The 15763-nt window shown below is 43.6% G+C and overlaps 1 protein-coding gene across 1 annotated transcript in view; it reads right to left on the bottom strand.

Moving 5' to 3' along the window:
• PTGER4 (prostaglandin E receptor 4) overlaps positions 1-9835 on the bottom strand; it is a 12095-nt gene extending 2260 nt beyond the window's left edge. Inside the window, exons 1-2 of the mRNA XM_032471426.1 lie at positions 9252-9835; positions 7874-8793 (exon numbers count right to left, since the gene is read on the bottom strand). Of these exons, the coding sequence (XP_032327317.1) occupies positions 7874-8752 (879 nt within the window). The 5' untranslated portion in view covers positions 8753-8793; positions 9252-9835. The remainder of the gene's footprint in view (positions 1-7873; positions 8794-9251) is intronic.
• Between the last annotated feature and the right edge of the window lie 5928 nt (positions 9836-15763).

Genomic DNA, 15763 nt, shown 5'->3' with positions numbered 1-15763 from the left:
GAGAACAATCTTATTAACTTCATTTCTGTGAGTGCTTTCAAGCTTTTGTAATTCTACTGAAGTATCTTTTTTCCCCCAATAGCTATTTATTTCCCTTATTTCAGTTGACACTGTATATACTTAAATGAAACTTACTTTGGAAGTCAACTAATCATCTAATCACAGAAAAGCCCAGAGATGCCTTTATTTTAGAGTCTAAAAAGCATATACTGAAACCACTATCTGAATTTCCTATGCTCTAGAATGACCAGAGAATCATTTTTATTTTCTCTATGAGTCTGTTCCCCAGTTATAATAATCATCTAATGTTATTAACTCTAGCTTCAAAAACCTTTTCTATATGTCACCTGTTCTTCAGTCAATCAATCAATAGGGGAAAAAAGGGGGGATCTTGCCTTGAGTTTTGATGGATGAGTGAAACTTCGCTAAACTTAAAAAGGACATAAGTAACCCTAATTACCTGCCCCCCCCAAGTAATTTAGGTGAGAAATGCAGGGAGAAAACTGGAATGGTTTTCTTTTTTTTATATAAAAGATCTCAGTTGGGGGGAGGGTATAGCTCAGTGGTAGAGTGCCTGCTTAGCACACACGAGGTCTTGGGTTCAATCCCCAGTACCTCCACTAAGAAATAAATAAATAAAATAAATAAACCTAATTACCTACCCCCCACTAAAAATTAAAAACAAAACAAAACAAAACAAAACAAAACAAAAAAAAACAGTTTAAAAAAAAATAAATAAAAGATCTTAGTGGAATTAGAAGACCCAGACCTCATCATTCATGTCATCATCATGATCCTTTAAGAGTAAAATTTGTTTTTTTTAATTTTATATATATACATACATATAAAAGAGAGAGGTATTTGACATATAACACTATTTGTTTCAGGTGCACAACATAATGATTTGATATTTGTATATATTGCAAAATAATCACCACAATAAGTCTAATTAACATCCATCACCACACATAGTTACAGAAATTTTCTCATGAGAGCTTTTAAGATCTACTCTTTAGGAGTAAATGTGAGAGTGTACGTTTAACAAGTGCTTTTTTGAAGCAGACTCATAGATGCAGAGAACAAACTAGTGGTTACCACTGGGGAGAGGGAAAGGGGATTAAGAGGTACAGACTATTAGGTATAAAATAAGATACAAGGATATATTGTACAAGATGGGGAACATAGCCAATATTTTATAATGACTATAAATGGAGTATAACCTTTAAAAATTGTGAATCAATATACTGTACAACTGTAACATATAATATTGCACATCAACTATACTTCAATTAAAAAAAGAGGGAGAAAAGAGAAAAAAATAAGTGCCTTTTCCTCTAAGGAATAAACTGATAGTGTTCCTTAATTTTACACAAATTCACTGTCTTCATTGAATCATTTGAAGTTCCCAGAAGGCATATCATTTCATTCTTCCATGACTCTGCACATAATATTACTCTATTTAAAATGCTGTCTTTTTCTCGGAGGAAATGTTGCCGAGACCGGAGGTTTTGAGGACCTTACCAAGGTCCCCTCGACCCCTGTTGGTGGCTGATTCTGGTCTGGGCCCCAGGTCTCCTGAGGACTTCCATGTTGCTTTTTCTGTTCTACCAGGCTGGCTGGCTCTCTGTTTAAGAATTATTTCCTGACAATGGAAGTATTGGTAAAAAGCATGAGATCTATGTTTTACTCACATCACACAGTATGTTCCTAACAGGTAAAAGGAATGCTGGATTTAAATCTGTTAGTATCAGGCCCTTCTCTGTGCGGAGCCTCTAGGAAAAAAAACCTAAAGCAAGAATTCTGCGAACTTGAGACTTCCAGCCTCTAGGTGGCAGTGTTGCTCCACTTGGGAGTTCTCGCTCCCACAGGCCTCCCTGGGAAGTATTTCGCTCAGCCATCCCCAAGACCCTCTTGCAGAGCAGAATCTTGGTTACGCTTAAACTTTACATTTCTCAAATTTTTAACATTGAAATGTTTTGTTGCTAGTTGTTTCTCCCATCACTTCCTCAAAGGAAAAATGGTTACTACTGAAAGGAGAAAATTTTTTGAACAGCTACAATGAATATAGAAGGAATGAAATTTGTAGCTATTTAAGGGAATGTATTAGGAGTTTATTATTTAATTTTTCAATTCCTATGACCTTTTAGAAAAGTCAGTGTTGTAAATAATTTATAATTAATAATGGGCTTTCATAATCAAAGGTGACGAGAGGCAAAGAAAGCATCATCTCTGTGACCTACTTCCACAGCAGTTAATTTTGACTACTGTATAAGGGAATAAAAGAAAGCCTTGTTTTGGAGTTCCACTCTGGAGGGGAGCTTACAATTAACACAAGCTACTGAACCTGGTCATTTAGTGCCTTTCAGTAAAGAGGAGCTCCCAGGGTAGCAATAAGGATGAGTATGAAAAGCAATGGTCCAAATGCAGGTAAAACATTCTCAAAAGTTGGTCAAATCATTTGAAAAACATCAAGATGCATGATTTTTCCTTTGGAGCCTGTTCTCAATGGAGATTGCCTTGAAGTAGAGAAAAAGAAGACAAAAATGAACAAAAGCTCCACGTACCTCGTAAGGTTTGAAAAAAATAGAGCAAATCTTTGCCTAACTTTAAAGGCTACTTGACTTGCTCTTCCCACAGGGGGAAACCCCAGATGAAAATGGGGCTGTCTACACCAGTGCCTCAGTGTCATGTTGGGAGTGAAAGCACTTTTCTGGAATTCTTGTCCAACGGGCTCTGTATGTTACACAAATAAACATGTTCAGGCAATTTTCAGTGTTGGAAGGGTGTGCTGCTGATAAAACAGAATCTCTGAGTTGGAGGTGGGAGGGGGAAACACTCTCAAAGGATTCACCAAATACAAACCAAACAACATATGTATTCTCTTACAATTTTAAAAGTTAGTCTGTTTTTTAGCAGCTGCCGATTTACACCTGTGGTTTATCGTTAATGTTGACAAACGTGACAATATTCTAAACTTCTTGAGGATGACTAGAGATTAAGATTCAGGAGTATTGAAGCATAACTTGAAGAAAATCTGGTAAATTCAGAAGAAGACATGATGACAGGAAAGTGGTAAGGGAGGCTCTATGTTGTAAAGAGAAATACCCACGTTCTGTTCCAATCCTCGCTCTGCTCCTTATAATTTATGTACAAATTATGTAAGTGCTTAGTGCAATTATGTGGGAGCTTGGCCACTGTGGGATATATCAAGAATTTGAAAACCACAGTTTCGAGGTACCTTTGGGGTATAGTTAATGACACGTTATCAAAAACACATACTTCCTATTTAAGAATTAACCTGTTGGCAGGGAATGTCTAATTGAAAAAGAATGTGAAATTTTGATTAGACTGACTCAGTAATTGACTGTCAGAGTAGAAATGCTTTCCAATAAATAACGAGATCCTATAACTGGATTTGCGTGTATGCTCCTTGTTCTGTTCCGAGCACATAAAAGGAATGATCTGTGTGTGCTCAGTTATCTAACTGCCTTGTGAAGAGTCCAAAATTGACACAGCTGTTACTAGAAATTCCTATCACTTTTTTTTTTTTTGAGTGAGAAAAAAATCACTAAGGAGAGTGGAAGGAGCTCTCAGAGCTGCTTCCCTCTGTGTCACTAAACTGGCCATTTAACTGTGGGCAAATGACAATCTCCATAGGTCAGTCTGTCCATCAAAAATTTATTTTGGAAGTGTTTGATTTTTTTAGACTCTAACTTTCAGCATTCTAATTGGCACCTTCAAGAACCAGTTCAGGGAATAGCTCAGTGGTAGAGCACATGCTTGGTGTGCCCAAGGTCCTGGGTTCAATCCCCACTGCCTCTGTTTAAGGGGAAAAAATGTAGATAAATTATAATTTTTTTTTTAAAGAATCACGTCAGCTCCAGAGGGAAAATATCTTGTTAGCTGGTGTTCCAGAAAACCAAGCCTTGACAGCTCAGCAAAACCTGGCAAGAAAGCATTAGACCAGGACTCCGCCACAGCCACCCAGGAAGTTGCAGGGTGATGTAAAGCCTTCATCTGAGGAATCTGAGGTGCAAAACGAGTGAAAATATCAGCCAGCCCAACTTTCTTCCTAGAACTGTTTTCAAGATTCAGATGAGATACAGAAAAATACCACACTTGTATGTGCTTCTCTGCAGTCTTCACGGCACTATTACTGGGTCTGCAGTTTTGTGTTATAACTAAAAAACTGCTTTGGGGAAATGTTCTCTTTTAATTTTGCCGAATTTCTTTGAAAAAGTAATCAAATCCTTCAGGTTCTGCCGTAGTAGTGCCTGGCTGTACGGCATCCCTCCTGGACCTCTAGATGTGATTCTCAGTCATCTGAAACCCCAGCAAGTTGTTCTGAGATTCCATTTCCAGTCTGTCTACAGTAAACAAGTGTATCTATTTACACAGTCTTCCTCTGCTCTAATAAACCTTTGCTGATCAAATGCTGATGAAAGCTTTACACAGACAGCTAGTTTATAGTAAGGAACCAAATAAACACTCACAGGAAGCTATTTTCCTGAAGACCTAAGCTTTACCCATCCCAGGCAGAAGATGAATCAAACTGGCCATTCTCTCCCTAATAGGGATGAATGCTTGTTACTTCAGGTAAGGAGAAAGGAAATAAAAGAAACAAGTAAGCAATAAATAGGGCCTTGGCTTGCCCCTGCATGGGGGAAAATGCCTTTCCAAGTCCTACAGTGTATCTGTTTAGCCCTGAGGCAAAAGATTGGATTATAATCATTATTATAACATTAGTAACTGCAAAATTAGGCACCAGACGTCCACAGCTGCAGCATTTAACACTAGGACCTTATGAGGCTGTCTTGCTTGTGTATTTCTAGAGAATTCATCCTTCTTATTTATCTGAAGCATAGACTCTTTTATTACTTGAACTTCTCTTGTGTTTTAAAAAACCAGAGCCTGGTTATAAATAGAAAAATAGACAAAATGCTAAGCACCACCTTCCCACTATACTTTGTCATGGAATGTTCCCTGCTGACTGTACTTGCACTTTTTCTCTTTCTTGTTTATGACTCACTTTAGAAATTTTGCAAATTCAGCACAATTCCTTATGTATCCACAACTAATTTTCCAGCCCTTCTCCAATTTTCATTCTCAGTTCTATTTATGAGACATTTATATTTTGGATGACAAATTAAAATTTACTTTTGATACTCAAGTCAATATCACCTGCCTTCTAAGACTCACTGTAGTTTTCTTCCTGGTGTCCAAAAGATAAAAACATGGCCACTTTGCAGTGACTCCTTGTTTTCCTTGTAAGTGAAGCTTGCTAAAATTCCACGTAAAGTGCATTTGATCTGTTATTTCCAAAGCATTTAAAATGTTTCGAAGGGTTTGATTTGCCTCAAATAGGATTAGCAACTAGCTTGATTTGAGATGCTTCATTAGTTTCCTTGGAACTGAAGATAGATCTGTCCGCTTTAAAAGTCAGAGTTCAGAAACTTGAAACTTAAATTACAAAATGAATATGAGAAACATGAAAAAACAAGGCAGTTGTAAAAGTAAGCCAAGGAAGATCACAGTTGTGGATAAGTTTCTCTTTTAATTCTTTCAGTACTTGCTAAACTGTGGGTGGGTGGGTAGGACAATGACCCCATTGCTCATCATTAATACAATTAAGTTAACTCTGAAATTAGATTTTAGTAGTCAAAACTAAAGGCTAAAAACTGAAGTCCCATTACTTGTATGATCCCTTATTACCTCTAAAGGTATGTCTATGGAATTACTTCTTAGCGGAGCCATTTTCAGTTTTCAGAGTAAAATTACCTACTATCTACTACACGATACTGACTTTATGTAGAGTGGATAGTCCTTGTTAGTTAAAATGTGGTTAATTTGCAAACCACAAATACTGCTCCTATAATTTCTTGCTTCTCCAATAACGTCAAAGACTGTGATAAATGACCCTGCACCGTAGGGTCAGATCTACCATTTCAGCCCACAAGAGGCTTGAAGAAAACAGTTCATCTGTGACTGTGCAGTAATCAACAGCTTCACATGCTTACTTCCAACCAAAACACATTTTAAAAGTATGTGCATGTTGCTAAGCTTCTAGCCCTAATTCCTCAGTTCCTCAAAATGGATGTTCTGTAAATAATAACCACTCACTTTGGCATTTACTGTTCTGTAAAACATAAGGCAGAGGCCGCAGAAGCAAGCCCCAGTAGGAACAGGGTTGTTTCTTCCAAAATCTCACTTTATTCTGAGTTACCATTACAGACAGTAAAATATATTTATGTGGCTCAATTAACTCTGTAAATCATACTGGGTCCTGGAATGGTTTAAAGGCCCTTCTGCCCAATTATATTTACTTCTGTTTAGACAAATTGGCAAGAAGCTACTGTATGCTGGCTCTCAGCCACCTCGAAGCTCCTTCCATTTACAGTCAATTTTACCAAAGAAATATTATTTCTATATTAAAGATCCCTGAAGAGTATTAATAAGGGAAAAGAAGGAATATTAGCCTGTTATGTTTATTTTCTCTTGCTCCCAATCAGCATAAGGAAGAAACAAAACTTTTTGAGTAGGCAGTTTAGAATTTCCAGGAATGCAGTGTTTTGAGAGATGGAAAAACTCAGAACTAGTTCCTTTCAAGAGAAACTCTAAAGTATTATGTGCATCTGCCCATGTGTTTCTAGTGCATTACTTTTTTTTTAAATTTTAATTTAATTTTTTTCCCTAAACAGGGGCGCTGGGGTTTGAATCCAGGATCTTGTGCATGCCAGGCATGCACTCTACCACTGAGCAATCCCCCCCACCCCCTAGTGCATTCTTTTCTAGTGATAGGCAAAGTTCAGGAGAACTAGGTAGGTCCTCCAGCTTCCTGCTTATATTTCAAAAGTTAACCCAAAGGCAATTTTAAAGAAAGCGGTGTCCTGAAAATGAGGTGTACCAAAACTCAAACACATATACTATTGGGTAAGTCAAAATTAGAGGGAGACATGATGTAATATTACAGGAGCAGGGCTTGGAGTCAGATGAGTCTGAGGTCCATCACAAGCTGCAAGACTCTGGCTCTCCAGTAAATAAGACAACCCTCTCTAAAGCTCCATTTCTCTAGAACGACACTGTACCTCTCACAGTTGAGAATTCAAATTCAATACCCCTTGTACATCAGCCTGCCCATAATAGGCCCTCTGAGAAACTTTGCTTGCCAGGTCCTGAGAGAAAAAGAAGGACCCTGATTAAGGCCACGCTTGGGTAGGAAGTGTGACCCACTGAGATACTCTCCCAGGGCACAGCACGGTAAAGAGCAGGGCATGTAGCTTGACAGCGTATTTTAAGCAAGTCATTCCCTATGTAAAGTGAGGGAGTTAGACTAGACCAGAAAGCAACCAATATCTCTTCTAGCTCTAAAACTCTACATAAGCTACAAAAAAAAGAAAAAAAAACCCAACATAAATCAAAACATAAAAATCCCACTGTTGTAAGGAGCGTACACCAAAGAGATCACAACCCCTGAGTTTGGATTCTGCCCTTGACAGAGTGGAAGACGAGGCCAAGTCACACTACAGCGGTTTCCCCTCCACATCTGACAGAGAGTGGCAGGTGTTCCCGGAAGGCTCAAGACCAATGTCAGGCAGCAAAGGGTAGGGGCTGTCCCGGGGGTAGAAGGGAAACTTGGCTTTCGGGGAAAGAAACTCGGAGATGTGAGGGGAAAGCACCTGTTACATCTCTTAAGGGATGCGGCCTAAAAGGGGGTTGGGCCCGTTGTGAGAAGCTGAATGTGGGACCCCCAGTCCCGAGTTGGAGGAGACGCGTTTACCGCCGCGGGAAGAGAGGGAGAGGAGGGAGCTGGAGACGGAGGAGGGAGGTGAATGCAGGAAAAGGGCCGAGTGGGGCCCTCGCCCCAGCCACTCACCACGAGCGGGATGGAGCAGATGAGCACCACCAGGGAAGTGGCGATGAGTAAGATGACCATCTGGATCTCAGCGCCCGCGATGCGGCGGAAGCTCCGGCGGCGGCGAAAGTCGCTGAGGCGCGGCAGGGCGGGGGAGGCGGCGGCCGGGGTGCCGCGGCAGGCGGCTGAGGCCACGGCGACGGCGGCGGCGGCCGCGTGGTGCTGCTCCGTGCCCAGCGAGGTGCGGCGCATGAACTGTCGGTGCATGCGGAGCAGCGCGCCGCACACGAGCACGTTGCAGAGCACCGTGGCGAGAATGAGGAAGGAACTGAAGCCCGCGTACATGTAGGAGAAGGCGGCGTGCGCCGTCACGTTGGTGGTCCAGTCGATAAAGCACCAGGTTTTCGGGTACTGCAGCCGCGAGCTGCCGAGGCCCATGTTGGGCAGCGCGCAGAAGAGCACGTTGGACGCGTAGACCGCGAAGAGCGTGAGACCCGCCAGCCGCTTGTCCACGTAGTGGTTGTAGAAGTAGGCGTGGTTGATGGCCAGGTAGCGCTCGATACTCATGGCACAGATGATGCTGAGCCCCGACAGGCCGAAGAAGAGCAGGATGAAGGTGCTGTACTCGCACAGTGCCGGGCCCCCGGGCCACTGGCCCTTCATGTATGTGGCGATGGTCACAGGGCTCACCAGCAACGTGCCCAGCAGGTCGGTGACCGCCAGCCCGCATACCAGTGTGTAGAAGGTCGTCTCCTTCTGCTCCTTGCGCGATTTACACAGAACCACGATGGCCACAAGGTTGCCCACCACCCCGAAGATGAACATCACCGCCGGGATGGTCACCGGGCTGTTTAGTCGGTCGGCGGCCAGGGCGGACGCATTGGCCCCAGGCGTGGCCATGGTGGTGGCCGGCAGTACAGTCTTGGAGTGCAAGGCTGGGTCTGGGGGTGGAAGGAGATAGACAAAGAGGCGGTGAGTGGAAATGACCACTTGCAAGGTGTCAGACCCGCGCCCAAGAAACAGTATGTGGTGAGACCAGGGGAGCAACTCGATCCTACATTGTGGACTGTAGCCACTTACCAATTGCGGCTATCGAAATCTCCAGGGTCCGGATACGTCCTGCTAGCAGCACCACTCTACTGGCATTAATATTTATAAATTGATACTGCCATTCTCTCCTCCTCCTCCCCCAACCCAACTCACTCCACTGCCAAGATGAACAAGACCTATCTCAAGGGAAAATTTGCTCTCTCGTTTTCCCGGCAGATTCTGAGTCAATAAAAGTCTCATTGAAAGCAAGATATGTTAGATAATTTGGAGACCGCGCTCTTTCCTCCTTGGCTCTGCTCAAGGAGCCCTCACTCACCACATTTGCCCAGTGTCCCCAACCCTACCTCACCTGTGGTGGCCGCGGCGATGGCAGCTGCGTAAGCCTCCAGGGTCAAGCCTCAGTTGTCCTGGACACGCCTTCAACCTGCACTCAGCCTTGCCCCGCTCAATGTGGAGTTGCCAAGCCTTCGCTTTCTAAGAGCCTACTTTCGCTGGCTGCCAGTTTTCCGGAACTGGAGTCCGTCCGTGGTCAGCTTTCAAAAACTTGGAGAACCAGAAGGGCAGCGGGATGGGTTAGCGAAGACTGATCTTGGATTCTCTCTCTCTCCCCCCCTCCCCTCCCCTCTATCTTCGTTTCTTCAAAGACGATCCAAGCTTTGAGGGGTCCGCAGGTCTCGTTCGCGGGCGGACAGCGCTCAGGTGTGCAGCCGCGCGCGCAGGTGACACTGAGCTTCTGTCCCCGATTCGGGTCGCCCTCCTTCCCAGCCCAGGGCAGCGCGGACGGCTACCGGGGCTGGCGGCTGCAGCTGAGACAGCTTATGGTGCCCTGGGGGCGGCTTGAGGTCCACTCGGCCTGAGGCTCTGACCTGGGGCAGTTCATCTTCCTCTCGGGCTGCCGGGTTTCAAGCTCCGCTCTTGCCCTTCCAGCCTCTGTACAAACTTTTCTCCTGCTTCAAGTTTCCCTGGAGGAGGCGGGGACACACAGCGCGCGGCCAGGGCTCCCATTGGCCAGACGGGAAGGGGCGGGGCGCGTGCTCGCTCCTCCGCGCCCCCAGGAAGCGCGGCGGGCTGGAGGGCGGGGCTTCGGGCTGCGCGGGTCCCGCAGCGCCTCGCGGGGCGGCTCCCCGCGGCTTTCCCGCCCTCCGAGGGGCGGGGGTGGTTGAGACGTGGCCCCGGCGCCTCAGGCTGATGGTGCTGAGAGGCTGCAGTCTGTGGAGACCCTCGGGGAAGCCCCGGCGCTCTCCAGTGCGCATGCTTAAGCTACTCCGAACTCGGCATCTAGGGGGGCCAGCTCTGAAAACAGCATCTCTTCTTCCTCACTGCCTCTCGCTCCGAGTGGGCTATTTCTCGCACCTTCCACACAAGGGTCGCAACATCTGGGTGCTGGAAGGGAGGTCAGCTGCTTAGGACCCTACCTTGGAGCGGCCGAGGTGTGTGTGCGCGCGCGCGGCCGCGGGAGGAGAAATAGGGTGGAAAACTAGGATGTGTGGGCGCGTGGCCCCGGGTCAGAAGTAGGGTGAGCGCAACGGTAGTGTGGGTGGATGGGCGGGGAAGCAGCCAAGACTACATCCTCTCACCGTGAAAGGAGTTTGTTGGCAGTGCCCAGGCTGTGGGCTGTGCTCGGTAGGGCAGCCCCAGGCAAAAGGAGACGGGACAGCAACCTCTCCCGGCGCAGGTGGCAGAGCCCTGCGTCGGTGCGGAGAGATGGCCCGCGACAGGCGAGGAGAATGCAGGAAAAGGGCCGAGTGGGGCCCTCGCCCCAGCCGCTCACCACGAGCGGGATGGAGCAGATGAGCACCACCAGGGAAGTGGCGATGAGATGACCCAGGGGAGGGTCGGTAAGGGTGGGAGGACTGTCTGCCTGCCCGCGGAAGCCTTTCTCTGGCTCCGAAGGACTTCTCCGCCCTGTTAGAACGGTTAGACCCAGCTTCGTGCCTTGGCCCTGTTATATTTGTTAGACACCTTCACCAGGAATCCTTGGAAAGGCTGATGCAGTGAAACTAGGATTTGCAAGTCATTCGAGTAAAGGAATTCTCCACTCATTACCTCCATGGTTAAACTCTTGGAAAATCCTATTTGCTCTACCTTTTATCTCCAGATACAATTTAACTTCTTTTGTGGAGGGAACAGTTTTTCGGTCTACTCATTGTTCGCTTCTTTTTGTGCTATTACCTAAAGTCAGAAGGGAAAACTAAAAAAAAAAAAAAAAGGAAAATTTCGTGGAGTAATTATAACTGCTTCACCATTTTTTTTAAACCATAAAACGAGATTATGTGAGCTGTCGCAATTTCAGTTCTTAGGAAAACCTATTTTCATGGGTTATACACATGCATTTTAACACATTGCATTTCCTCACAGAGTAGGTAAATAATTCTTTCATATGGTAAAGCAGGCACTCAAGCCTTAAATGTTATTTCGTGAATGAACAAACCTAAGAATTTATCTGGTTCTCCAGTTATTCTCAGATGACACAGTGACAAATGAGTAATAGGAGAAACATGGAGGGCATTCCAGATTTCAACTAATTACAGACGTAAAATATCTAGAATCACACAGGCACCATGTGGATATATATATATAGCATAATTCAGTTGTTTGTATTGTTTCATGAATACCAGAGATTCAGAAAGAAAAACACACATTTGTTAGCCAATATAAAAAGAATGGAAGGCGGCCAGTTTCTCAGTCTTCTCTTAATCACCACTATTAACCACTCCTGTTGTCTGTGCTTCCGTTGAGTAGTAAACTCTAGGATTGTGTCTGCACTGAAAACGAATCAACACTAGAAAAAGGGAATTGCACATTCTACCCGCAGTCTTCCCTGACCACATTGCATCACTACTACCCTGTCAGGTGGTTGTCAGTAAAAATATGACGGGGAGGTGGGAAGTTCCCTTTATAATCACTTTCTGTTTAAAAAAAAAAAAGTGTTTTTTTCTGTTTTTTTTTCCATTTGAAATTCCTAAAATGAAAAACAGTTAAGATTGGCACTTGTTAACTTTTCATGGTGAAGAGTGTATTACATATAAAAATTGAGGCACGCTGCTGAGAGAATTAGTAAGTAGTACAGGTTTTACCACGTCATGGATAAACTGGGCTTGTTATCAGTAGAGCTGTTTTTCTTACTAGTCTTTTAAATTTTCTTTCCATGGTAGCTTTAGGAAAATGAAAATAAATAAGAATCCAGGACACAAGACTTAAAAAAAAACAAAATGTAATGAGGTTTACCTGTACTCTCTTTTGGTGCATAATTATTAAAACTTAAGTTTCGCCTTTAGAAGTACAGTTGAAGATTTGGGAAACAAATACTTATTTTCTTAATTTGAAAAATGGGACAGTGTAATTTAGTTTCCCTCATATTCTACCGAGAATCTACATTGCAGAAGGAAAAGAAGAATTGTCACGATTGTGTGGACAATTCTTGTCATTGCATATTTAATGAAAAGACGTTTATTCTAAGCATTGTTTTCTATCCTCCCTTGCAATTTCTGCCCCAATATCTACTTCTCTGCACTGGAAGATCCTGGTTCACTTCTTTAGAAATGTCATGGAACCCTCTCTGAAAGTTTGCACTGGTCCAAGAATGTCCTGACTGATCAGTGTGATTGCTCTCTGCTAGCTAACTATTGGACTGCTCTTTTAAGTAAACACCATAAGGTTGGAGCTCCTTTAAAAGCAAAGTCTGCTTGCAGGCTCTGGACCACATTCCGTTTGACTAGGTTGAATCTTCCTTGGGTCAAATGAATGGGTAACAATGGGTTCCTGGGAGAAAGGCAGTAGGATGAATCAGATCTGGCCTAGACCTCTTCCTAATCCAAAGCTGGCCAGATCTTAGAGCATTCCTAGGGTGCTAACATTTATGTAGCAAAGACTGTGTAAGTTGTGTTTGCTCTCTGTCATTCCGGACAGGCCATATGGATACTCAGAACAGTGAAAAAGGCATCTATCAGGTACAAATAATACAGTACCCTTGGCTACATCTGCCTTTCACACGCTCACCCTGTTGTTTCAGTGAATTAGAAGCATGGCATTAACCTGATTTTAGGCATGAAAAGAGGTCCACGTTTGGGACTGTGATCCTAAGGACTGCCCTCACTCTTTAGTGGTGTATTTTAAATGTGTGGCCTCCTAATTATTTTCATTTTCTAAGCATAAATTTTATGCTGAGTCTAGTGCCTGGAGTTGTTACACATGTCATTACTGTGATTAACTCCCCAATGTCTTCATCTGGGGATAAAGTACTGCTGTGGAGGCTGGTCGCCACCAAGTGATTGCTTCAGGCTGCCTTCTACTCAGACAGTTACACTCCTCAAGGGATGGCTTTCTACCCATTTAATCTTCCTCTCTTTCTTCTCCAAGCAGATAATTCCACTGCGCTCTCCTTGTGGATTGGGCTAATGGACAAACACAGGAGATTGTCTACTTAGTATTGCTCAGTTTTGAAGGTACAGGTGCAGAGATAAAGCATTCAGGTGTCTCTTCTATAGGAAGATGGACATTCTGATTATAGTTCAGTTTCTTCTCCCAAATTGCTGTATATTTTAGTACTTCAGAATATACACAGGGACTCCCTGGCTTAATCATCAACACCAGCATCCTCTGTAGCTTGTTGACCACTTCCCATAGCACTTTCACATTTGCATTCACATGTGCTCTGATTAGCAACCCCCGAGGATGTTAGGTAGGTGTGATGGAGACTGACGTTTCACCAAACCCTGTTTCCATTTCCTCTTAAACATGTAGCTGGATGTTACTTCCCAGACTTCTCCTTGTTTGGGTGAAGCTTGTATGACTGAATTCTAGACAATGGAAAACAGGAGGAAGTGATGTGTGCCACTTCTAGACCTGGTCCCTTAGAGACCCCTCTGTGCTGTGTTCCCTTTTCTTCTGACAAGATACGAGGCCCTGGTATATGGCAGAGTCACTAGATAGAAGGTGACTGGGTCCCTGAATGGCTGCATGGAGTGGGGACCTCATTCCAAGCCCAGTGACCTTCACTGGACAGTGATGCAAAAGAGAAGTAATCCCCTGAGAGCTGAGGGGCTTCTTGTTTGGGCAGTTTGCCTGTGCCAACTGACTAACACAGTATGATTGGAGTCATCTCTCTTTAGTTATGAGAAGGTGGGCACAGAAAAGCTATGAGACTTGCTCACAGGCACAAGAATTCGTAATGCCACCTGAAATTTAGCCAGTGCTTAGCCTGTTTGAGACACTGTGTGGAGTGAAGTATGCATAAGTCATCTAATCCTCAGAATAAACTTGTGAGGAAGGTACTACCTAGCAGTAGGCCCAGTTGACAGTTGAGCAAACTGAAGTGTGATGAAGGAATGTGTGGGACATGATCATTTCTTAAAAGACTACTCAGCCTCTGGGGACAGTGGTGCTGAGAGTCTGGCAGTCTAAGTGGCTGCTGGTTAAAGCACCAGGTTGATTAATGTGACCTTGGATGAGTTGGCTGCTGCCAGCCTTTCTGTTGACTCCTTGTATGATTGATTGTCTTTCCAATGAATTATTTCCTGCTTAAACTGACCATAATCAGTTTCTGTTGTTTGTGAATAATAACCCCACCCAGCACAGAGAGGTCGAATAAATTACAGATCACTGTATTGATAAATAGCAGAGCAAAGATTTTCATCTAGGGCTGTCTGATCTCCAAACCTCTATCCCTAATCTTTATATTTTTTAGCCCAAACTGGAACTCCGACCATATGACTCATAGTCTTCTTTTTTTCTCCCTCAATATCATTGTCTTTGGGATAAATAAAGTCTGGGTAAAAGGTCATAATAGGGAAGCTGAGTTGCCTAAGCTTCAGTGAAAAGGAGCTTTTACTAAGTTGGTTCTTTCGAAGTTTTAAGTAATGTAATAATCCATATAAATAAAATGTCTGGCACATATTAAAAACAATAAATATTAACCTATTGTTATACAGTAGTTATTATTATTACATACAGTTGTGTTCACCAAATTTGTTTCTAATGATTTTATGATTAGTTGTTGGTTATAAAATGTTTAAAGGGCATCATAGTAAGTTGAGTAAGTATAACTTTGGTAGAACTTATTTTTGCCCGAGAACAACCCAAAGACTGGTTATGTATATAATCACAAAGAGAGAATTAAAGTACTTATTCAGATAATTTAGGCAATCCCCTTCTCTTCCCTTGATGAGAAAGGAAGAATTACTTTCAATGAGATGATTTCTGTTGCCTACTCATACTGCTTAACTTTATTAGATCATTTCTCAGGAGTACATCTTATATTGATCGTGTAATCACAGTTGAGCTATTAGGGAGATATTAGCGAATTTACCTGGTTTTCCTCCAGAATAAATTTCCAATTTTTAATTTTCAGATCTTTATAAGAAGAACAGAAGCACATTTATTTGAGAGAAATGAACGCAAATCTGCCTGGAAGCAGGAAGTCAATGTGAGGACCTTGCAGAGGGGAGGGGGACGAGGAGGGGGAGATTTCCAGTCAAAAATGAAAAGAAAAAGAACAAGTGTCTTTGTGAACAGAAGTGTGTTGAGGAAAGAAGCTGTTCTTCGACAGGTGTAAGGACTCAGCTTGTCCTACGAGATACTACCTATATGTAGCTGTAGAGTCCCTTGGCCTGGCATCAGCTTATCCAGGGTGCCACTGGGACCCTGTCCTGCAAAAACTTATTAGTACCTTAGCAGGATGCTTGGCACACCTAGGGTAGCATGAGTGTTCAAGAACTTACCCTCTTGGCCTTTGTAATCTGTATGTAGTCCATTTTGCATCTGGTCTCACAGCAGTCTCTTCACTTCCAATACCTATATGCGTGTAGATACACATGCAACCTACAGAGCATATACACGAGTCACTGCCCCATCCCACCAACA

The sequence above is a fragment of the Camelus ferus genome, chromosome 3, assembly GCF_009834535.1.
Source record: "Camelus ferus isolate YT-003-E chromosome 3, BCGSAC_Cfer_1.0, whole genome shotgun sequence".
Taxonomy (NCBI): Eukaryota; Metazoa; Chordata; class Mammalia; order Artiodactyla; family Camelidae; genus Camelus; species Camelus ferus.
This window is presented reverse-complemented; position numbering and strand designations above follow the sequence as displayed.